At 35.6% G+C, this 25716-nt stretch overlaps 1 protein-coding gene across 1 annotated transcript in view; it reads right to left on the reverse strand.

Annotated features, from left to right (window-relative positions):
- The window catches only part of ank2a (ankyrin 2a, neuronal), a 76955-nt gene that overhangs the window by 43212 nt on the left and 8027 nt on the right, over positions 1-25716 (reverse strand). Inside the window, 17 exon segments of the mRNA XM_058780378.1 lie at positions 274-471; positions 562-660; positions 747-845; positions 1597-1794; positions 1913-2011; positions 2697-2795; positions 3051-3149; positions 3236-3433; positions 3616-3714; positions 4827-4925; positions 5577-5675; positions 6668-6691; positions 7773-7958; positions 8282-8380; positions 8508-8606; positions 9380-9478; positions 12651-12752. Of these exon segments, the coding sequence (XP_058636361.1) occupies positions 274-471; positions 562-660; positions 747-845; positions 1597-1794; positions 1913-2011; positions 2697-2795; positions 3051-3149; positions 3236-3433; positions 3616-3714; positions 4827-4925; positions 5577-5675; positions 6668-6691; positions 7773-7958; positions 8282-8380; positions 8508-8606; positions 9380-9478; positions 12651-12752 (1995 nt within the window).

A 25716-nucleotide genomic window follows, 5' to 3' on the forward strand; every position in this document is an offset into this window, starting at 1 on the left:
AAAAAGATTTTATCTGTTTACTTGTATGCCATGTCACCATTAACTGACATCGGAGTGTCATTAAATTCTAGAAATAATTTAAAGAGCTTACGTTCTTATGAGGTACCATCAAGTAAACATTTTACATCTAAGTGGTTTGGCTGACATTTGTAATGGTCAGTTTGGATGACAAAAAAAAATAAATGTGTAAATTTGTTATGTTTATTAACGAGCAATAGCTAATAGCCTGATGCTGAGGATACATACTGTGGTCTTCCCTGATCTAGACCTTACCTTAGTGGCAGCATTGACATGTGCACCCCTCTCCAGCAGCAGGGAGGCCATCTCTGCATTTCCCTCCTGGGATGCCAGGTGTAAAGGACTCACTCCCTGTTTAGTCAATGCATTGGTCTCTGCTCCATACTGAAGCAGCGAAGAGGCAATCTGTGTCTGGTTCTTCTTTGCTGCAATGTGGAGAGGTGTATAGCCATTCTGCACAGAAGGGAGTAACAGAAACCCTCAGGTTTTGCATTTTTTAATTACTGGATGCAGAGATATCTTGCAATAGTTTAAGATTTGCACCTTAGCAGTAGCATGAGGTGAGGCCCCTTTATCCAAGAGCATCATCGCCACCTGCTGGTTATCATAGTGAGCAGCTACATGCAGTGGTGTGAGACCATACTGGTTCAGAAAGCCAAAATGACAAAAGTGAACATATATTTACAAAATAAATTCCAATGAATAGGTGATTAAAGCTTGATTTTCACCTTTCCAGTGTCATCAAGAAGTGCTCTCCGCTGAAGGAGGAGTTTTGCCACATCCAGACTACCATATTTAGCAGCAACATGTAGAGGAGTGAAACCTTTCTGTTAAGGGAAGGATATTTGTCTTTAGTTGATTATAGATGAATACATACTTTACTTTTCAAAAATATTTGGGGTCAGTATTTATGTATGTATGTATTTATTTATTTATTGATGAATATTTTTGAATGAATACTTTTATTCAGAAAGTACACTTTACATTTATCAAAAGAGTTTTATTTCAAATAAATGCTGTTCTTTTGAGCAATTCATTATTTTCTAGAAAGAAATCACAGCTTTAACAAAAATATTAAGCAGCACAACTGTTTTCAATATTGATAATATTAAGAAATATGTATTGAGCACTAAATCAGCATACTGAAGACTAAAGTAATGATGCTCAAAATTCAGCATCGTTAATATATTTATATCATTAATATAATATATTTGATCAGAAATATATTAAATACTGTAAAACTGTAAAATATTATTACATTACAATTTGTTCCCTTGTTTAATTAATTAGTTCCCTCATTTTAGTCAATTGTGAGCATGTTGTACTAATTAATTCCCTGTTTTGTATTCATTTAAACGAGGAAACAAATTTGCAAAACATGGCCACATTTTACAACGAATTAGTACAAAGTTGCCTAAAATAACAGAACAAATTCTTAATTCCTGGAGAAGATATATAGTTTTGTCTGCATATCATGTGCGGGCTCTGTATAAAATAATATTGTTATTGAAAACTATTTGATAGTATATTGGAATGAAGGCTCATTTATCTCTTTCACAGATCTCCCTGCAGTCCCACCTTGGTGGCGAGTGAGTGAGATGCTCCAGCCTCCAGCAGCACTGCAGCCGTCTCCATCTGACCTTCACGAGCGGAGATGTGCAGAGGTGTGTATCCATTAGTGGTGGAAGCATCAGGATGAGCCATATGCTGCAGTAACAACTGCACAATCTCTGTCTGACCCAGACGAGACGCAATATGAAGGGGTGTCTGGTCCTCCTGGAGGCAAGAGAGAAATGCAGGGAGAGAAATGCAGATGTAGGATATTTAAAGCTTTGTGTGTAGTCATTAATATCTGTATTCTCGCTTTATTCAGTAAGTGTTTTTATCAACTGACTCTGGCCATGGCATCCACCAAAGCGCCGTTCCTTAACAAACATCGCACCACCTCCATCTGTCCTGCCCTTGCAGCCATGTGCAATGCCGTCTCGCCACGCTGAGGACACACACAATCAGTACTACGTGAAATGCATTGCTAGGCCTTTTTGAATTTGTTTATTTAGAGGAGAGTAGACAGCAAATGATATCAAAAACTCCCAGCATTAGCAAAACAATGTGGTAAAGCATGAGTTAAAAAAATAGGCTCTGAAAGTAGGGGTGTGCAATAGTTATATAGTCTAGAATATATAGTGTTTTCATAGATATGTATAGGCAGATGTTGTAATAGCTGCTGTTTCACTGTGTGATGTAGTCTATTAATGCAGTTAGAATGCAGAGAAGAACTGATCCGTGTCTCTGAGCAACACAAAGAAGTGTTTCATTACTGAATGAATCTTTTTTTATTCATATTTATAGATATACACATGTACATCTGAATGCCATATCAAATGTAGCTTACAGTATGTCATCTATGCAGTGCAAAAAATGGATTTAGTTCATATTGATTTAATTTGATTGGTAACAGCTCTATAGTGTCTTATTATTATAATTTAATTTATTGATAAAACCTAAGAATTTGACATAGAAGATTTGCTCTCAAATCAATTTAGGGGTCAAATAACAGACCTTATACTACTGTGATCCAACCAATGCAAAGAATATGAAGAATATTAAAAGATTTCGGATTCAGCTCCACTAAATGTGGTACAAATCATGTCCAATCATGAAAACCGTGTACTCACAATATTGCAGACATCAGGTGAGGCTCCATTCTGTAGCAGCAGGAGAACAATATTGAGGTGTCCCATAAATGCCGAAACATGGATTGGGGTCAGGCCGGACTAGGAAGAAAGAGAACAGAAAGTAGTTATGGTTACATGCACCAATTTGAATTAATCCATTCTGATTTCAGGTTCTGAAAGCTCTGTTTATATGAACTCTAAACATTCCTGTATGAGCTACAATTTAATTTTTAGAACTAAAGTGGGCTAACAGTAGAGCTAAGTTTCATTATTAGGCTTGAAATAAACTCTAAAAAGTTGCATGCCAAATCAGATATTGTTATCAGAAATAGTATGCAAGATTAAGACTCTTACCTCAGTGATAGCTTGAATCGAGGCTCCATATTTAACCAGCAGCTCCATGACTTTCACTCTGTTCTTTTTGCAGGCAATATGCAGAGGAGTGAAGCCATTCTGACAGACACAATAAATACATCAGTAACGCTCATTAACACTAGCACACATTCATTTGACTTTTTTATTCAAAGACAAAGAATTACCAGTGCTCTGGCATTAGGATTCGCTTTCTTATCAAGCAGTAATTTTGTGACTCTGTAGTGACCACAGTGGGCGGCAACATGAAGGGCAGTCAGGTAGTCCAGTGTGACATCATCAACCGGTGCCATGTGTTGCAGCAGGTGCTTAACACACTCAACGTGATCACCCTGAGCAGACATGTGCAGCGGGGACAGGCCGTTCTGTGTGTGTTGAAATAGAAAGAGAGAGGAAAAAATACAGATCAAAAAGTAATAATACGAATTTTTCATAATAATACTGTTTACTGCATTTTTATATTTTAAAAATTCAAATAGATGCAACCTTAGTGAGTATAGGAGACTAATTAAAAGATACAAACATGGAACCGCTTAGTTCCCTGTACCTTGGTCCGTGCCAGTATGGGAGCTCCTTTTTCAAGCAGTATTTCCACTGCAGTGTCATGTCCACTTCTGGCTGCACAGTGCAGCGGTGTCAGCCCATCCTGTTCAACAGAGAGAAGATAAATACAGACAAACATATATGACATATATGACAAACATATATGAAACCACACATTAATAATGCATTATGAAAACTACTCAGGTAAATGCACATGACAACATGTACTAAAATACCTATCGCTGCTAAGTTTTTCAAAATAAAAGCAGCATTCATAATGCACAGCTCACAAAAAGCTAGCATTATCATTATCGGTGCTGGGGAAAGTTACTTTTAAAAGTAATGCATTACAATATTGTGTTACTCCCTAAAAGTAACTAATTACATTAGTTACTTTTTATGGAAAGTAATGTGTTACGTTACTTTTGCATTACTTTCGCGTTACTTTTTAAATATGAGCAGGGCTTGATTGTTTTTAATATAAGTTCTATTTATAGCAAATGTAAAAGCCCTTTCACACCAAAATGTGTAATGAATAAACCTCAGGCTGAAGGAAAAGTAAATTCACGTCTGTACAGTAGAAAGCAGGAGAAGAAGGTTCAACACTCTTCAGCAATAAAAAAAAACAATGAAGCACAATTGTTAGTTTATCTAAAGTCATTTTTTCTTATTAGTATGGTTGAACTGGATCATCAAAGGTCAGCAGCAAAGATATTGCTTAATAAAATGGGATTAGATACATTTGTGTTATTTAACATATTTAATTATTGCAGGTTTGCGTCATATTCTGAGTTTGCATTTCACTGTTTTAATTCATTTTGATGAATACTAAATCAGTTTTTTTGCGAGTGGAATGAATTAATGCACATCACATTTAGTCTAGAATCACAGTACAGTAATGTCATGTTCACACAGCGTACACAACGCATCTGTACGTCCAATTTCTCCCAATATGGGAACAGGAGACTTGTCAGTCAATAAATGGGAAAACAAAGTAACTTGCGTTACTTTTTTAAAAAAGTAACGCAGATATTTTCTTGTAAAATAAAAAGTAATCTGATTACGAAACTCGCGTTACTTGTAATTCGTTACCCCCAACACTGATCATTATTGAGTACACCCGGTACAAGAAATGTTTCTCTGAACTGCTGTTAGTGGTATAGGCACTAGAGGGCGCTTGTTTTACTGCATTTTTATGGTACTGTTGATACTCACCCTGGTCTTGGCGTCAATCTGAGCCCCCCTGTCTAACAGCAGAGCAATCATGTTTGTATTTCCTCGTTTGGAGGCCACATGAAGAGGGGTTATACCATTCTAAACAAAACAATACATTCTTTAGCAGAGATTATATTTTCATACTTGAAAAAACTGAAACTTAATAAACCATTATAGCAACACACACTGTCTTCTAAAATCAAGGGTAAGTAAAGAGGAACTGCAAGTATTTTCTTAACGTACATGAAATCTGATAAAATTTATACATCATAGCAAAAGATAATTCATTCCCTCTAACAGAGTTTTAACTGTATAGAAATTAATAAAAGAAAGCATGCACATAAAAATATCCCTGGAGTTTACCCAAAATGATAAATGTGTGATTTAAGTGAATAACAGCTTAAATAAGAACTGATTTTGAGCAGTGGTTCTCAATCAGGGGGTCGGGGCCCACTCGAGGGCATCAGTAAACTTCCAGGAGGTGCAGGATGAATAATAAGTATTTCAATTGATAAATTATTATATTATAACATCATAATTGCTGTAGAAGAAACATCTTAGCTTATATTGGGGGAGGGCTTTGATTATAGTGTTGGACAAGGGGGGCCTTAAAGTAAAGTAAAAGTTGAGAACCACTGATTTAGAGGACTTACAACCAAACAATTAAAAGTATGTACAATCACTTAAAGTATTTAATTTTGTCAATATAAGTTGCTGCTTTTTTAAGGTCTTGGCAGTATAAGAGCATACCCTTGCTGTGAAGTCTACAGCAGCCCCTCTGTTGAGCAGCAGCGTGGCCACATTAACGTTACCGTAGTGAGCAGCAATATGCAGAGGAGTGAAGCCACTCTGTTAGATGATGGAGTAGTATTGGGATAAAAGAAGGAATAGAACAAAGAAAAGGAGAAAACAGAATGAAGGTAAATGTCTATGCTGGTCAGTTTGGACTGTTTTAAAACGTCCATCATTCATGATCTACCATGCAGCATTCCCATGAATCATCACATTTGTGCAAAAACTTAAAAGATAGAAAAATGGAAAAGTAAAAAAAAAATATATATATATTCTGGATTCTCATCTGCTACCAATGAATCCAACCACACCATGCACTGGAGTGAAGATAAAGAAAAAAAAAAACTGATGAAATAAGAAACAGAAAGATTAGATTTGTACATGTAATAATATATGAGCACATTCCCAGTGTCATATGAATCTTCATGACAGAGATGAGAAGTTTCTCAGTGACAATGAAAGGAAAAAAAGATGATGAACAAAATGTCTGAACAAACAAATGTTATTCAGCAACTACTCACTACGTATTGCTAAAGATGAAATAGATAGGAAATTGGCATTGTCTGTCTTACTCATTCGTTTGATGGAGCCATTTTTTCTTACCTTTCCATTCTGACAGACATGGTGCAATTTAAAAAACAGAATTAACAAAAAGGTGCAGCAAAATGTGACCGAGAGACTTCTACACAGAGTGTCAGTGTGAGTTCACATGCACAATTAGGAGTTAAATGTCTGCTTTGTCTGTTAGTAAAATCATAAGTGGCGTATAAACAACAAAATGCACCCCTAATTTCTGCTCAAAATGTTCATTGGAATAAAGGAGCATAAAAACGTGTTGATGAGCTAGAAACACCCAAAAACCTCTTGAGGAAATAGGGTGCTGCTACTAAAATAAAAACAACTATGTGTCATGCACTACAACATTTAATAGGACAAGACTCTACTCTTTCCATGCACTGTAAAAGAAAGATTCAGTGTTAAGTAGCACATTAGGCTTTATAAGAGCCTAGACGAATGCAGGTGCAGGATTCTGCTGAGAATCTTAATACCTCTGTAGTCCTGTTGACCATCATCTGAAGGAGTCGCACATGAGGAGGAAAATATAGCATTTTCATTAATATGACATTTTAAAACAATTTTAACATTTTTATCTTAAAAGGAGGGATGTCAAAAGCAAAAATATAATTCGGTGAAGATTAAATAAAGCCAAAACAAGTAGCTAGATAGTTTGGACCTCACTGAAAATATCTATTTAAAGAAATAGTTCACCGACAATTTTCATTTCAGAAAATCTGTGGAAAATGAACTCAACCTCAGGCCATCCATGAGTTTGTTTGTTTGTTTGTTCAGCAGAAAAGATTTTGAGAAATTTTGCATTACATCACTTGCTCATCATGCAGCTTGTTCAGTGAATGGGTGCCGTCAGAATGAGAGTCCAAACTAAAAACTTTAAACCGTCATACCAGTCTATAATAACGCTTCATCCAGTGAAAAAGTCAATCTACTGTTGTTCTCTCACATCGAAATCCATCGACGTATTTGTTTAGAACTGTTTTAGACTATTTTCATTTGTAAACAGTGTTTGATCTGTGCCTATTTCTCTCCTGATTCAGACAAGATTACTTTTTCACTGGAGAAAGTAATATTATAGAAAAAGGCTCATATTTTATCTGGAAGCAACAGTTTGAAGTTAAAAACATCTGCATGATTCTCCAAATCAGTTCCTCAGTTCAACTAATCTGCATCTTGGATGGCCTGAAGGTGAGTCATTTTCAGCTGATTTTCATTTTTGTGTGAACTATTCATTTAAGATGAATGAATTAATAAAATCAGTCAAAATAATCATAAACAATCCTTCAAAAATGAACTGTGGTACCATGGTACAGTCATAGTATAACAGTGTTTAGTAATCTTCAAAGAACACCACAATGATACTGTACAGGTACTATATGAAAAAAAAACATCAATAGTATGCACAAATGTTCAAATAACACACAATGCTCTCATGACACTATGTCCAAAATAGTATTATCATGGTGAAAAACCTTAAAACAATGGCATTATCTACAGTATATATACCTGTCAGAAAACCACAGAATTAGTTCCATCTTTGAAAAAGCATGAACATTAAATCCTCACTATTTATTTTCTCACCTTAGACTGGACATCAGCATTATGGTCGTTCTGAAGCAGCAAAGCAGCAGACTTGGTGTCATCCTTGCGGGCAGCAATGTGGAGCGCAGGCAGGCGGACTTTACCTTTTGTGTCATGTTCCAGCAGCAGAGAGACCACCTGATTATGACCCTGCTGCAGAGCAATGGCCAGAGGAGTGAAGCCATCCTACAAACACAGACATAGATAGACAGAGATTAAGAAAACACTACAAACAAACAGCTAAGTGACCATGTAAAACCTTAACCATATGATGCTATTGGCTGAATTTCTAGCAGGGATGAATAGCATTTAAAATCATTCAGGATTTGAGAATTTACTTCTATCCAGTTTTATGCAATCATTACCTTGCATGTTTGAACAATGTTGTCAAAGACAATAAGCAAGTTATCAAAATCTCAGTCTATGGAAATGTGTAAAGATTCTCCTCTTTTTAGACACAGGTACTTGTATGGTCATGTTGCAATGAATGGAAACACGCAATCACAAACCTCTGTGGCCATGCTCTGATTTCCACCATTCTCCAGAAGATATCGCACAACATCCAGGTGATTCTCTTGAGCAGCCATATAAAGTGGAGTGAAGCCATTCTGTAGTAACAACAGATGCCGTAAAGCTTAACATTATAACATTTTATTGAATTATATTTAATCATAATAAATACAATTATATATTTTAAAAATTTTATATTATTATAATTTTACAGGCTTTTCTCACCTGTGACTGCGAGTTTACATCCGCTCCTCTTTTCACTAACAACTTCGCAACGTCTTTCTGCCCAGCCAGACAAGCAATGTGCAATGCTGTGTTCCCTTTCTGGAAAGAAGGAAAGGGAGATGCTTACATTCACTGTGATTGTGCACTTGTTGTGTACAAATTCACTGGTACTTGTGTGAATTATTAAAAGCTCAAAAGGATGACACTGAAAACAAAGAAGAAAAAACTTGCGGTCTTGCTTTACCTTATAAATATCAAACAAAATATCACAAATTTAGGATTAGAGTATAGTTTTCTCCCACAAAAAGCAACATTTTATCTTTTTTTATTTTTCAATTCAGTGACATTTACACTGTAAGAAATGGAAAAAAGGATAAAAAGCTGTAAGAAAACAATATGGAAAATTCCATGTGGGCTGTATTTTCACATACTTTTCTTACAGTGTGTGCATAAAACAAGAACAGCTATTTGCAAATGAGGACTTCGGACTACATGAGACCTACATGTGACCTACATGTGACCTGATCTGCAGAAATCTTATTAGGCAAAAAATGGACTTTTACAAATCTAATCCATAATAAAACAAACGCATGTAAAAAAAATAAAAAAATCACATTTCTGCCAAACACAAAGTTTCAAAAGCTTTTGTCCTCATAGAACTCCCTGCAGTCAGTGTGATTGCTGGTCATGTGTTTGTGTGGGTGTGTCTGTTTGGCCCTGTGTGTCAGATGACAGGAGTCACCAGAGTCCAACTGTACTCATCATACACAGTGCTGGATGACTGGCATTCCGTCAGATTTACTCTCTCTCTCTCGCCATTTGGGAATCACATACCCCTCCCTCCAATTTATCAGTGTTTATGTGTGTTTAACCTTGGTTGAAGAGTCCACGCTCGCACCCCTCTCCACAAGTTCCTCCACCAGCTCCGCGTGACCCTCTTTGGCTGCTAGATGGAGCGCATTGAGTCCATTCTATGCACAGAGGGAGGCGTGATTAATATGTTTTTGTGATTAATACAATCAGTACAGATTTGATATTAAGCTACGATACAGAACAAGACAACAACAAATTTTGCTCATGATAAATAATAGCAATATACAAGTTGCATAAAAAACAGACTTTTGGCAGGGTAATTTTATAACGCTAATAAAAATGTTTCCCGTGCTAGATCTCTGATATGTTCATTAATAAACATGGAGAATTGTTATGTTACAAAAACATTAATTACGGAAATTTCATGTTGAGAAATATGAAGAGTTCAGATGCAAAAGCCTCTAAGTGCCATTTGAAATTGTTTTCTAAAACGAGCATTTTTATCAGGTTCCTATGTGTAGGTTTAGTCATTTCACTTTAATGGCGATGAATAGGTTATTTTCAATCACATTAAAGTGAAATAACTGAACATAAACATAGGAGCTTTTGCATCTGAACACTTTATATATTAGAACATAATACTGTATGTGACCTTGGACCACAAAACCAGTCTTAACTGTCAACTGTCGAAATTGAGATTTATACATCATCTGAAAGCTGGATAAATAAGCTTTCCATTGATGTATGGTTTGTTATGATAGGACAATATTTGCCCGAGATAAAACTATTTGAAAATCTGGAAACTGAGGGTGCACAAAAATCAAAATATTGAGAAAATCGCTTTTAAAGTTGTCCAAATTAAGTTATTTGCGATGGCATTTAACTAATCAAAAAGTAAGTTTTTATATATTTACGGTAAGAAATTTACAAAATATCTTCATGGAACATGATCTTTACTTAATGTCCTAATGATTTTTGGCATAAAAGAAAAATTTATAATTTTGACCCATACAATGTATTTTTGGCTATTGCTACAAATATAGCCCAGCGACTTAAGACTGGTTTTGTGGTCCAGGGTCACATATAGTATATAAATGTTATTTTATTTTATTCCTTGTATTTGTAAAGAACAGTTATGACTGAATTTACTATGGCTAAGTTTGGCAGCAGCCTTTTTCTATTGTCATGTGATGATCAGAAAAATGGTCGTTGTGAATTTGAGTCATTATGAAATATGGGATTTTCATTATATCATGTAAAAAGCCACTTATTAGTAAATAAAGCTTGCATGTTTAAACATGGAATTTTAGTGTTTAATCACTTTTTCTCAAGCTGTAAATAAGCATTCTTTTTTTCAAACATCACCACCTGTCTTAATTTACTAATGCACCTCATTCCGTGCTTGATGGGTAAATCATGACAGCTCTTGTGTAACGCAGTGTGGCTAACAGTCAGACTCGTCATTAAAAGCAGAGAGAATTAACGAAACGCTAATCTCATTTATTTGGATAATGAAAGCTGGAGGAGTTTTCACATCCGGAGAGAGCGATTCCAGTGAAAGAGTGGAAAGAAGAAACAGATGAAACATGGGCAGATTATATTGCAATATCACTCAGTGAGGATTAGAAGAGTGGGTTTTAGAGAAAACAGCATGGAATGCCTGTCCATTGTTGTACTGATGTGCTCATTGCTGGCGACTCCAGATGACATCATAATGGATAATGTCATGGTCAAATCTATTATACATCACAGCAGAGGCAAATTCAGCCCATTACATAATAAAGGGGTCATAGCAACCCTATGACATTTGTCGTCTCTGATGTCAATTCAGTCCATTTCAACTGAAAATTTGAATAATTATATAGAACTATTTTTATTGTTACTAGTTTGACTAGACCTGTCACTTACATTAAAACATTTTTGCTATTTCACACCCAGCTGCATTTAATGTAAAAAAAACAAATAAAAAAAAAGAGCACAATGACACTTTTCAAGGGAAATATTTCACAAAAGGTTGTTTATATCATGTATCAGCATATATACTACTTCATTCGGACACATGGCAGTCAGACTTAGTGAAATGTGCCTGAATGTTACTGTAACATTAAAGCACTTAAAACATGTTTTTCTATTTTTCTTCCCATGTTGGTTCCATGGCTCAAGAGTATTTGTTTGGCAGTATGATAACCAAAACCTTTAGTACTACATTTACATAATATTTATATGGCACACCTTGCTAAAACCAAAACCGTGAAGATGATTGGTTGAAAATTTTGCAGGTCGTGCCTGTGCCAAACCTCTCTGAATGTATTTTGCATGTGGTATCTCCTGTACATTAATAAAAGGACAATTTAATCATACGCTCTCAGAAAAAAAAGGTATAAAGCTGTAATTCGGGCAATACCCTAAGGTACAAAAGTTAAAAAGCACATCTTTGTACATTATTTACCACTAAATGATACATATTATACATACATAAAAGTACATCAGCTTTGTATCTTTTGTATATACGTATATATGACTATATAGGAAATGTTTTTTTTTTTTACATGCATGTTTGCATTTGACTATGTTTGATTTCAAAAGATATCACACATTTTAAAATTGAAGATCAATTAGCTTCAATATATTCTGTGATATCAGTGCATTGTTATGCCAGGGGTAATTTGTAAGGAATGGTTGAACACAGCAGTGCTGTGACAGTGGGAGGGTTTAGTTAGGCAGAAGGTACAGAAGGTCGGGAGCGGGAACAGCTGCCAGAGACACGCATGAGTAAAAAGGCTTTGATGTACTAGAAAGAACTGCTTGCCAGAGGACTAGCTGATAATGTTGGCAATGTAGCATTTGTCAGGAATCAGTATGGCTCTCTATACATCATAACAATGCAATTTGTGCCCAATTGAGGGAAGCAGAGTAAAAAAGCATACACATTTCTAATAATCAGGATTATCCTCCACTCACAAAGCACAATCTACTAGGACTTTCTAAAGAGTTTGCAGCTAACACAGAGTTGACAGAACATGTCTCTTAAGCTGGAAAGAAGTTTATGGCTATACCCACTTCCTGGAAAACCATAGACTTCATATTCAGCGTTACTCAACAGATTTTATCGCAACAGATTAGATTAAATTCATATAAATACATAATCTAAATGGCTTGAGATGTAACGGTGTGCAAAACCTCCAATTGGTGAATTAATTTGAATTGTATTGTAAAAAAAAAAAAAGTATAAAATAGTACATTTAGGATGAGAAGAAAATAAATGAGAGGACATTGCAATTATTTCTTTGATTTTTACAACACTAAATTCTGTTTGATGTAAAAAGGTACCTGGTTGCATGTGGAAATGTCCTGTCCGCTCTTGAGGAACTCCAGCACCTTTTCAATATTACCTGCCCTGGCTGCCCTCAGGAAGCTGGTGTTACTGTCCGACTGTATATACAACACAAAGGAAAAAATTTAGGAAACATCAGCTCAACACTAGTAAAAAAAACTGAAAGTAATATTCAATGCGACTCATTTTACTTCCATAATGTGACATATTTCTAAGATATTAAACAAGAACAAATGGGTGAGATCTGTGACATTTCTGATAATATACACTACTGTTCAAAAGTTTGGGGTCAGTAAGACCGACAGGCACCGAAAAGTAGTAATTCTTTCTGAAAATTAATCTGTGCTGTCACAGGAATAAATTGATTTTTTAAAATATATTAAAATAGAAAACAGTTATTTTAATTTGTAGTAATATTTCACAGCATTACTGTTTTTTTAAATGCATCTTGGCTGAGCATAAGAGACTTCTTTCATAAACATTAAAAAAACATCTTACTGCCCCCAAATTTTTGAAAAGTAGTGTAAATATTTCTCATTTTCTCAAAGATTATGGTATGTGCTTAAGTCTCAGCGAGTATGTGAAGGTTGTGATTACAGTGGGTGTATCTTTTATCAGAATTGTGTTTGAATGTGACTCTGCTAAATATAGACAGCAAAACAGAATGAAGGCAGCTGACAAGACACACACACACACACACACACACACACACACACAAAAACACATGTATATGTGGTTAATGGGGACATTCAATAGGCATAATGGTTTCTATACTGCACAAGCTGTCTTTTCTATTCCCTAACTCTAACCCTACTCCTAACCCTGCACCTTCATAGAAAACTACAGGATTTTTTTTTAATTTCAAAAACAATATTTAGCATATTTTTTTAAGCCATTTGGTTTACGAGGACACAGGAAGTGTCCTCATAAACCATGTTTATGCTGTGGTACCCATGACATTGTAAAAACCATGTATTTGAACATACACACACACATACAGAGAGAGTGTGAGAGAGAGAGAGATCTGCATGTGTGCATGGTTATGCACTGAAAGTCTTGCCATGTGAGGAAGAAAATTAATGCCAAGATCAAATTTCAGATTTGGCATCAACAGGCAAACATGTGTTGATTATACTACTTCAGAGAAATCCCTTTTAAAGCCTTTGGCATAAGAGTCACAACTGTGACAATAAAACCTGCATGTGCAATACCAACACAAAATCTGATTAATGAACACTACAGAGCAGATAGAGAGTACAAGTACCTTTCAACTACCTTTCAAAAGCTGCACACAATTTCTTAAAACATACAGACAGTATTGTTACGAAAATATTAAAAGCTTTACACTTCAAGAAACCTCTAAAGTCAAGCATTTTCAATAATGGAAGCAAGCATTAAGGTATTTATTTTAATCTTGTTACATTAAAACTGACAAGAGCATTGGTGCTAAGTTCTGGCAGCGGTATTTAAGAAGCTAATGAACAGTTCAACAGCTCTCAGGTCATGTGGAGCGTGAAGCATTAATGTGTCAGGTCATCACAGACTATTGACCGAAATGTTTGAGACATGACCTCTGCTCCTTTTGAGGTTGAGAGGTCACATCTTAACGTGTGTGGGATCTGAATAAGACCTATCCAATGGAAACAGACATACTTTTACATTAGTGGTGATCATTGTTACCTTTCTGAGGTAAGACATATACTATACTATATTTGATAAAAAATAAAATATAAAAATGAATTAAACACCAAAGTCTTGAAATGCTGACTGTAAAAAAAACATATTATATCAAACAGCTTTAATCAGCTTAAATTTCCAGCATGTGTTGTAGCTTAGTGCTGTTTTGATGCTGGTCAAACCAGCCAGGCCAGCATATAGCCATGCTGTTGGCCAGCAAATCTTAGTTAGTGAAGCTAGTCAGTTAACATGGTCTTTCTGGTGATGCTAGTTGACCAAATAAGTCTTGCTGGCTAAACTAGTTAAGAAGGCTATCGGAAGCTTTCCATCTTAAAGGGATAATTCACCCAAAAATGAACATTCTGTCATCATTTACCCATCCTCAAGTTGTTCAAAACCTGTATAACTTTTTGTGAAACACAAAAGAAGATCTTTTGAAGAGTGTTGATAACCATGAGCCCATGGATTTTCATTTTATGACCAAAAAAAAAAAAAAAAAAGGTTCTTTATTAGCAACAGTTTTCCCATGAAGAACCTTTACCATTCCATTACAGTAAAGGTTCTTTATAAAAAAAAAATGTTCTTTAGATTATTAACATAAAGAAAAATAAATGGTTCTTATAAGAACTGTTCATTTAATTAAGAATGGTTCTTCTTCTGGTATCACTCTAAGAAAACCCTTTTAGAACCTTTATTTCCAAGAGTACATTTCTCAAGTTCCACAGAAGAAAATAGTCATACAGGTTAGAAACGATATGAAAATTATCATTTTTGGGTGAACTGTCCCTTTAAGTCAAGATCTGAAAAGTTGAAAATCCTTAATGAGATGTTAACTGCAATCACCATACTAAAAAAAATAAAAAAATTTAAAAATAGAGAGAACATTGAAAGTTAGAAATGTTTTGTATTACGACCCCAGCGTAACAAACACAAATGGACAGCAGGAAAATCACCTCAACAATCCTCCACTGAACCTAGATATTACTAAGATTGTCTTACCATGCTATCCGCCACAGAACTGTAGTAACGGTCCAGAGATGAATCACTTCCAATGGTCTGCAGGCCTTTACCTGAACCACATGCCTTACACATTGCTGCATTGCCCATGGTAAAGAGTGACCCAAAGCTTAGCAAAAAAACTGCACTACACTTTACATCAACCAAGTTTCCGCACTCACTGTGCCTCTTCCAGTGATAACCAACCACTGAACATCAAATCGCTTCCCGGGAGATTGATTCTTGCTCATATGCACTTAGCTTTATGGGCTTGCATTATCCTCAGTCTTCAGGTACCCAGGAGCCCATTCAATTAGCAGCTTCAGAGCATCTATCCAGCTAATGTGAAATCCCCCAAACTTTTATCTCTATGTTTCTCCTCAGGTCCCGAACATCATCTCTTATGTGCTCTCTCTGATCCCTGCCCCGTGTCTTCTGTGAGAATCTGCGTCCCGTATTGGCACAGACACCTTGGCTCTTGTCTCCTCTTCTGTTCCGGTCTTGTCTCTCTTCCCGCCTGCCTTCGTGACTGACAACTGCGGCCGTAAATGTGTCTCCCATTGCTATATCAGGCCAAATATCCGCCCCGTCCAGGATCCAGGGCTGGGTTATTTTTAACCCCTCCAGGCCCAAGCAGCAATGTGACAGAGCAAGGCCCAGCAAGGGGCAATCCTACTGGGGAAGAGCCAGCTGGGAAACCTGTCCTTTTCCTCCTGACGACCAGGAATGTGCATCCACCGGGACAACTGAGGAAGAAGGTGTTATTTACAAAAACCTTTGGTTGTCTTTAAAATCTTTAAAATCGTGGAACATCATTTAAAAGACTTTCTTATCCTCATGTAAAAGCTCTTCCAAAATGGTTTAACACCACTTGAATCCAATTCATCATCCATGTGGAGTGTAACCGAGATTAAACAGCTATAGCAATGCCTACAGAATCAGACTAAATGGCATCAAGGCATCAGTGTCTGTGGGTCATCTCTGGTCCCGAGGCAGTCCGCATTGACCAGACTATGATTCAGCATTTGGTTGACTTCCACTACAGACATAATGACCTGCTATTGACTGCCCTGATCAATGCCATGCCCCCTGTTAACCATCCTACTATGGGTTTTACTACAGTTAATGGGGCAATAATGATAAGGAACACATCCTAATTAGCCTTTAAAAACAAAGCATAGTGAACTCTATGTACAGCTGACAATGTAAAGTAGCTCGAGACATCTCTATTTATATTTCCAAATTTATTTCACTGTGGTATACTAATACACAAAAATGTGCAATTCTCAGGAAAGTTTAAAAAAAATATTCTCTCATGCTTACCCAGGCTGCATTTATCTAATGAGAAATACACTAAAATGTGAATATACTATTATAGTTTAAATGAACTGTTTTCTACTTTAATACATTTTAAAATGTAATCTGTTTACTGCAAATATGCATTTTCAGCAGACATTACTTCAGTCACATGACCCTTCAGAAATCATTCTAATATGTGACCCTGGACCACAAAACCAGTCTTAAGTGTCAATTTTTCGAAATTGGGATCTATACATAATCTGAAAGCTAAATAAATAAGCTTTCCATTGATGTATGGTTTGTTAGGATCTGACAATATTTGGCCGAGATACAACTATTTGAAAATCTGGAATCTGAGGGTGCAAAAAATTTAAATATTGAGAAAATCGCCTTTAAAGTTGTCCAAATGAATTCTTAGCAATGCGTATTACTAATCAAAAACGACGTTTTGATATATTTACAGTAGAATATGATCTTTACTTAATATCCTAATGATTTTTGGCATAAAAGAAAAATCTATCATTTTTGACCCATACAATGTATTTTTGGCTATTGCTACAAATATACCCCAGCGACTTAAGACTGGTTTTGTGGTCCAGGGTCACATATGCTGATTAACACTGATACAGTGAACTGTTTTTGTTAGAAACAGAAATAAATGCAAAATTTTAAACATTTTTAAAAGCATCCTTGCTATATAAAGCAATTTTGTCCCAAAAATGTAATGTATTTCTAAAAAAATAAACTAGGCTTTCCCATTTAAAAATAATAGTAATATTTTTTGAGGAACTAATTATTAAAAAAAACACTATAAAATTGTATATTGTACTATTTACATGTAAATTATGTTATACATGAAAAATTTCCACATGCAAATTCTAATTCTATGTAAATATTCTCAGCTTCTTATGTATCTCAATTATAATAGCCTGCTCAGACTTCTAGCTTCATATGCATTTAAAAACACTGCAATGATGACACTGCCAGTCAAGCCAGTCTAGATTAAAACTTAGAAGTGATCGGGCCTTTTCGGTAATTGCACCTAGACTGTGGAATTCATTACCCCTGTATGTTAGAGCAGCTCCAACTATATTTAAAACTCGGTTAAAAATTCATTTATTATCTCAGGCTTTTGATTCCACTGGGTAATGAGGGGTGTCATTTAATTTTTTTAGTGTTTATTTTGAATTAATTTTTTGTATATTTTCTTGGTTTTATTTGTTTGACTTTGTTTGTACAGCACCTTGTGCAACAAACAGTTTGTATTAATGTGTGCTTTAAAAGTGAAATAAACAGAAACAGAAGTTATAGGCTGCAGCAGGCCATCCAGGTCAAACAGCTTACCACGTTAAGTCTGTTTTATGACACATCTGTGCTGACAAGACAAACACTTTTACTCCCATCATCACTGTTGCAACCCTTTCCAACCTCTCTTTAGAGGGGATGGATCTTTCATGAATGATTCGTTCATTGTGTCTTTGACTTTACTAATAAACAAGATTCTGGAGGTGAAGTAGTCATTTGTGCTTCTCACAATTTACCTTGGCTCCATTATAATTATTTCCTGATTTGAATATGATCAAAGATTTTATGTGAATGTGTAAAGGGAATTTTGCTATTGAAAATATAACTTTTTAAAAGGATAGTTCACCCAACAATAAAAATTCTGTCATTAATTACTCACCCTCGTGTCGTTCCAAACCCGTAAGACCTTCGTTCATCTTCAGAACACAAGTGAATACTCTCCAACATGGCGGCAGGGTGACGCGGAGGACACGAATTGTTGAATAAAGTCGTTATTTTTGTTTTCTTTGTGCACAAAAAGTATTCTCGTAGCTTCGTAAAATTACGGTTGAACCACTGATGTTAATGGAATATTTTAAGATTATGTCCTTGCTACGTTCCTGGACCTTGATTGTGATAGGATGGGTCAGAGAGCTCTCTGAATTCATCAAAAAATATCTTAATTTGTGTTCCGAAGATGAACAAAGGTCTTACAAGTTTGGAACGACATGAGGGTGAGTAATTAATGACAGAATTTTCATTTTTGAGTGAACTATCCCTTTAAATCTGTTAAAATTAATAAAAAGATTTGTTCATTTTTCTGAACAAGATTGAACAAGGTGGTAAAAATCATTACTTCTTAGTTGTTTCTCACTATACATTAATACATTTTAACTGAATAAAATAAAATGAATAAATCAGCCATTAAAAAAATCGAATCTTTGATACAGTGAACCATTTTCAAAACTTGGATGTCCTTGGCAGATTGCAAGAACAAAACTAAAGCATTCATGAGTTATATCAAAAGGTTATGTCATCTCATATGTAGCCAATGAGATTTTGCACTCTAGAGACAAATCTGCATACAGGATGATCCTATTTCCTAAGCCTCTTCCAGTATCTGTGCTCTGAAACAGGTGCGGAACAGCTGACTACAGGATTTATCCCCGGAGCTCATCTGCAGCGCAAAAATACTAAAATGCGACCATAAAAATTTGCTTTAATTATTATATACTGCAGGTAACAGTCGTGATAGCTTTCTGTACACAACTGAGAATTAAAAAATATTATTAATAATAAAGAAATCATAAAGGTGAGTTAAATAAAACAAAAGTAAAATAAAATCATATTTTGCATTAAAAGTCATGTATATGTTGTTTGACGGGCTGCTGAATTATATTTGTATATATAAAATATTTGTATGACATCATAATACCCTCCGACCTCCATTAACCCTCTGTGCATGTGAATGCTACTGAGATTAACTCTCATCACATTTACTTTACTTCTGCTAACACTGAAAGCACAAAAACCGAACAATTCACATAGAATAAACACAGATTAAAATATGAAGAACAACCACTGGATTACTAGATGCTACATTTGGATATTATGAAATAAACTATTTTAAATAGTATTAGGGATGTCTGCGATTACACTTTTTTGACTTTGCAATGATAAACGTAAAGATATTGACATTAATTGATCGCAGATTTTTTTAAACAGACACATGTGATAGGTCAGCCGCATCCGAGCTGGCACATATGAATTTGAGTTTTTAGGTGTTAGTATACCTTGCGTTTGCGCTCTGCTCTCTCTCTGTGTCTCTTGCGTCTCTCTCTGGCTTTGGCGAGAGCCTTTATCTCAGGAGGTTGTTCCAGTTCCCGTGCCTTTTTCAGGTGTGCTGCTGCGTGTGCCATGATGACAAACCACAGCCGCCACAGAAACCGTACACAGGTTCTCCTCTGTCGCTTCAGATGTGGAATAGTCCCATATCATTTATCATACTAATGTAAAGCAAATGTTGGAGTCCTTGTTCTGCTTTTCCCAATGGTTCCTTTGAATAAGGTGATAATGGACACACCATGCCAGTATCCTCCCACAATTCACTCTGAGTAACTCTTTAGACTAAACTACTCTGATCCGCTGTGAATTCCCTCCTCAGTGCAGTTTGTTGTTTCTTTTTTCCCCTACAGAGAGTTACTCCAGTCTATTGGTTGGCTGAAGAGAGAAAAGCCTCACTTGCTGAATCTGAATATATATCGCCATGTGTGAACTAGGGACAAGAGAGAGAGAGAGAGAGAGAGAGAGAGAGAGAGAGGAAGAGAGGAAGGACCTGTCTGTCCAGATGTAGAGGCATCCAGCTACAGTATATTCCAGCCATAGGACTGAGTGTGTGTGTGTGTTTTACAAATGTGTGTAAGAGTAGAGACACAATTAAAAAGTGTTTGTTTCAGAGAAAAAAACATGAAACTGTTAATAAAAACTGTGTGACAAACAGCAAGTCTACAGAGACACCTGAGGCACATAGCGTGCTGCTCTGAGCTGGGGAGGAGTTTGGGGAAGACCACATTGGAGGCTGTCAGGAACACTGGGAATAAATACACTGGGGAAACTGTAAGCCACATACACAAATCAACCTGGAGGGGAATGGTACACTCCAACACACATCTACTGTAGTCAAAGACCCGACCTGGTGGGGTGGGGTGGCATAGTGGTAAATGCCCAGGGCTGATAATCAGAATTGCTGGGTCAATGCTTGTTCAAAAAGGCACATAATCTTGCAGGTTGCTCCAGTGAGACTATACTATAAATCCCCCTGAATTTGAAGGTGTTTGCTAAACTACTGCAGATGCTATGGAGAGAGGGAACTATTTCTTAGTATGATCTCACTTAAGCAGTTTTGTTGTAATAAAAAAAAGGGAAGGATTACATAAGATTTCTATTTCAAATAAATGCTGTTCTTTCACAAGGTCAAAATTTACTTGTAGTACTATACCTGTGGGGACATTTGGTCCCCTTAATGGAGGGAATACCAGTACACACATTATCACACCATACTGCAACACAACATGCGTTTTCTCCGTCAAAATACTTCTACACCACCTTTTGGCTTGCAAAAGTAACTACACCTCAGTAATTTAGACCTCAGCACACTGACACCTGGTGGTTAAACCACACACTATACCAGATCCATACACCTCTGTGTGAGTCCTTTAGGTAAAACACCTATAAGACAAGAACTGAACACTAAGGCACCTGAAAAGTACTGTAGTTTGTTTATATATTAACCATAGATATGGTGTTGTAATATCATAGTAGGAACAGGTGAATGCCACTATCATGGTTAGAACAGTGAAATTATGGTTTATATAGGATGGACTATAAAATATGTGGTCACACTTTATTTTAAGGTTCAATTATCGCTATTAACAAACTATTAATTACAACTTTTGTCTGAATAAACTTTTAATTTGCTGTTTATTAATAGTCATAAAGGTAGTTACATTTAGGATTGGTCATGCATAATATGTGCTTTATAACCAATATGTTAATAATAGGCATGCTAATAAGCAACCATTAATAGTGAGAATGGGTCCCTATACTAAAGTGTTACCGTATATGTTACAATGAACAATATTTTGCACATTTATATGCTAAATGTACAACTGTTTTAGTTATAAAAAACAAACAAACAAACAAAAACCAGGGTTTTTTCCTAAACAGGGTTGTCATATTTTTAAAACTCATACTGTCATACTTTTATTATTTTCAGAAAATATCACACAAATCATGCACTTTTTATTTATTTATTTTTTTTATCATTGTTAAATTTTTTATACATATTTCTGTCCCCCCTTAATTGAATTCATAGTAGTCAACAAATTAATCTACACTACTCTGATTTGATTTATAAATATTAGTATTTTTTTAACAGGTTTTAAACTGAAATGAAAAAATAACAAATCTGAAATGCAAGCCCTATTTCCAACTCTATTCATGTAAAGTGCCATTCCACCACACTTATGAATTAATATGAATCAAAACTTTTTTTTTTTTTTTTTTTACTAAAGATGGTACTAGATTACAGTAAGGCATTCTCATCCTTAACAAGCACTGCATCTCATGTTATTTATTGATGCAACAGACTGAACAGCAGCAGAATCTGTTCAGATGCAGAAAGAAAAAAAAAAAATCTATAAAACATTGATCCTTTATGACAACTGATAGTCTCCAGAGTAGAGCAAGAGCTGTGTAACTAGAAAAGAGACAGACTTACACAGAAAGCAGGGCAAAGATGGACCATCAATCAAGTTCCTTCAACCAGGCGGTCAGACCCAGTCAACCAGATTACAATAAGCTATTTCAGTTTTGAATACTCTACATACAGAATCTAAAAGCAATGTTTTTGCCACAATGCTAGGGAACTGTGATTGGTCACCGGTATGTTGCTTTTGCCATGTGGTTGTATTTGCAACCTCCTAAGTATGACTTTATGATGTAACAGATAAAGATCAGGCTGTAAGACTGCTATAAATATGTTAAAAACACCACACCGTAAGAGATATGTTTGACATATGGTTCATTTGAGCTTGAAAAGGTCTTGTCATGCTGATAAATGGACAAGCAGAGGACAGGATCAATACAGTGATAAACATGAGCAGTGCATGCAGAGGCGCCAGGTCTCAGATATCTGTGTGGAGAGAGCAATGCTCCCAGGGGAATACAAGTTATCGTCATCTCTACACTTACTGAACATCATTACTCAGGATGCTTATGTTTCGCTCATCACAGCTGCTGTGAATGGCAAATTGTGCTGCGTCAGGGGCCTGCATTAAAAACAATGAGAGCTTTTTTATTTGTACATATACTAAGTAGTAATTTCACAGATGATTTTTATTCAAGGTGACTTAAAAACAAAGGTTCTAAAAGAAGTTTTTGCAATGCCATAGAAGTACCATTTTTGGTTCCCCAAAGAAGCAATAACTTTTTTTTTAACCTTTTTTCCACCGCAACTTTTGAAGTGGAAAGCTTCCATGGATGTTAAAGGGTCTTCATGGAATCATCAATGCCAACTAGAATCTTTGTTTTAAGTGTGTGCAGTATATTTACGACAGGGATAATATATCAAAACTGTAACATCTGTAACATGGAAACATCTCCACTAAAAGTGAATGATGACAATTGAAATTTCGAAAATAAGCGTTTATGTGCGTATAGTGTGTTGATGTATTAGTCAGTGTGTGTATGGTCATAGCCGAGTCTGCACTTTTTGACTTACATCATCTAAAACCTATTCAGTTTTGAAGCTCTTACAGTGTTTGTTATTAAGCCATTAGTCAACACATCGATCTTTCATAAAAGCTCACTCACAGTCAACCCTCAATCCCGTTTCTCTGCACAGATCCATCACTCTAATGCACCCAATTTAGAGGCAGGAATGCAGCAATATTGAAATATTTGGCCAATACAATAGCCATTAGTTATTATGGCCAATAACTAACATAATGTCTGATATCTGATATTTTAAAGAAAAAAAGGTATTTAAACTAAAACTCCAAAACAGAACACACCGAAGATGAAATCAAAGCGTTAAAACATCAAAATTAGGACTGTTAATAAAAAAGTAATCTGCAAGGACAGATTAAAATTTAAATGTAAAAACATTTTACTGTAAATGCTTTGTCATCACAACAATAAATTACATTTTAAAATATATTAAAATAGAAAATTATTATAAATTGTAGTAATATTTCACAATATTACTATTTTTACATTATTTGGACAAATAAATATAGCCTTGGTGAGCACAAGAGACTACTTTCAAAAGACTTCTTATTTTTATCAAAAATATAACAGATCCCAAATTTTTGAACAGATGACTGCTTAGTATATTTGAAAACTAGCACAAAGAAATAGTATAAACCTTAATATTATCTGCAAAACATTTTTGTAAAATGATTACAAAAACAGTCACAAATATGTCTTGCATTCCTATTTAAAAGCATTGGTGTAAACAAATACTAGTTTTAAAGACTCAATAAAGACTGACACACACACACAGATAGCCATTTACAAACACCTGGCACAGTCTCAACCTGTAGTGAGTGACCTGCCTAGACAGCATATTTGGCATCATATAGGCACAATCCCAATGTCTGAAACTGTAGCAAACAAATTATGCAGCCTCTAAAAAGAAAAAAAGTGCAGCCTCTAAAAAAGTCTAATTTTGGCCAGAGACAGCAACTCCTTTATGTATAATGCTATCCGTCAAGATTCCTATTAGTAGTCTAGTAGTTGACAGGAAATTATTTCTAGTAATCCTATCACAATAAGATGTGCTAAATGTAATATTTCTCTCAGAACGATTCTCTGTATATCTTGTCAATTAAGTTGATAATACATTTCTTAGATGCTATATCAACATCCTACTAGATTTGTTGTGGGTCCCCATTGCATTTGCACCTAGAATAGCTCCCATTTGTCACCCTATTAACTACAGCCCCTCGTAAACATGAAGGCAACCCCGTTCTTTCTTTCCTTCTCTCGTTCAAAAGTGTAAATGTCATGCAGTGAAACAGCTCCACTTTTTCCAGACACAGGGCTGAAAATTCTCACTATTAAGGAATTTGCTTCACAGTACATTACATCAAGACAATGGGCGGAAACCGCTCTCTGCTTTAAAATGTCACTGTAGAAATAAACAGATCAATAATCACAGACTCAGTTCACATCAGTAGAGACCACACCCAATCACAAACACTGACAGATGCACAGAGAGAAAGAGGGCAGTCGCTGAGGAAGAGCGAGAGAAAGTCGCATAAAAGGCGAGAAATGAAGGAAGAAGTGTCATGACAGAAAGAAGACAGCGAGAAAGACAAATGCAAATGCACTCCAGAGAACAACACCCTCATAGAATTAACTTTGCTCAAAACAACACAACGCTCTTCGAGTACGCTGCCCTAAAATGACCTACCACTAACAATTTGTCATCTTTTGTGGCAATACAAAAATGGGTCACACTTTATATTAGGTGGCCTTAACTACTATGTACTTACATTAAAAAAATAAGCACTATGTACTTATTGTGTTCATACTGTATTGCAAAACACTTCTGCTGCTATTGAGGTGGGATACAGGTAAGGCTAGGGACAGGTTTGGTGGTATGGGTCGGTTTAAGGGTGGGTTTAGGTGTAAGTGATGGGTCAACAGTGTAATTATAAATGTAATTACAGAAATTAATTACAGATGTAATTACATATAGGTATTTTAAAAATATAAGTACAATGTAAAAACATATATGTACACAATAAGTGCATTGTACCAAATAATTAACTTAAATGTAAGTACATCGTAGTTAAGGCCACCTAATATAAAGTGGGACCCAAAAATGATATATATATATATATATATATATACGCTATACTTTTGTCCGCTATATGGACAAAAGTATTGGAACACCCCCTTCTAATGAACAGGTTTGACGACTTTAGTAATTTCAATGAGTGCAAATCTTAATGTTTAAGCATATAATAATATTCTAGGGAATTGTGTGCTTCTAATTTTATAGCAACAGTTTGGACAGAACCCTTTTCTATTCTAACATGACAATACATATGTGTACAAGGCAAGGTTCAAAAAGAAATGATTAATTGAGTCAGTGTGGAAGAACTTGACTGGTCTGCAGAAAGCCATGTCCTAATCCCTGCTGAACACCTCTGGTGTGACTTTAAATGCAGACCTTGAGCCTAAAACTCATCACCAAACACCAATGACTTGTACATACACTATATGGACAAAAGTATT

This window comes from Onychostoma macrolepis, chromosome 01 (assembly GCF_012432095.1).
Source record: "Onychostoma macrolepis isolate SWU-2019 chromosome 01, ASM1243209v1, whole genome shotgun sequence".
Lineage (NCBI taxonomy): Eukaryota > Metazoa > Chordata > Actinopteri > Cypriniformes > Cyprinidae > Onychostoma > Onychostoma macrolepis.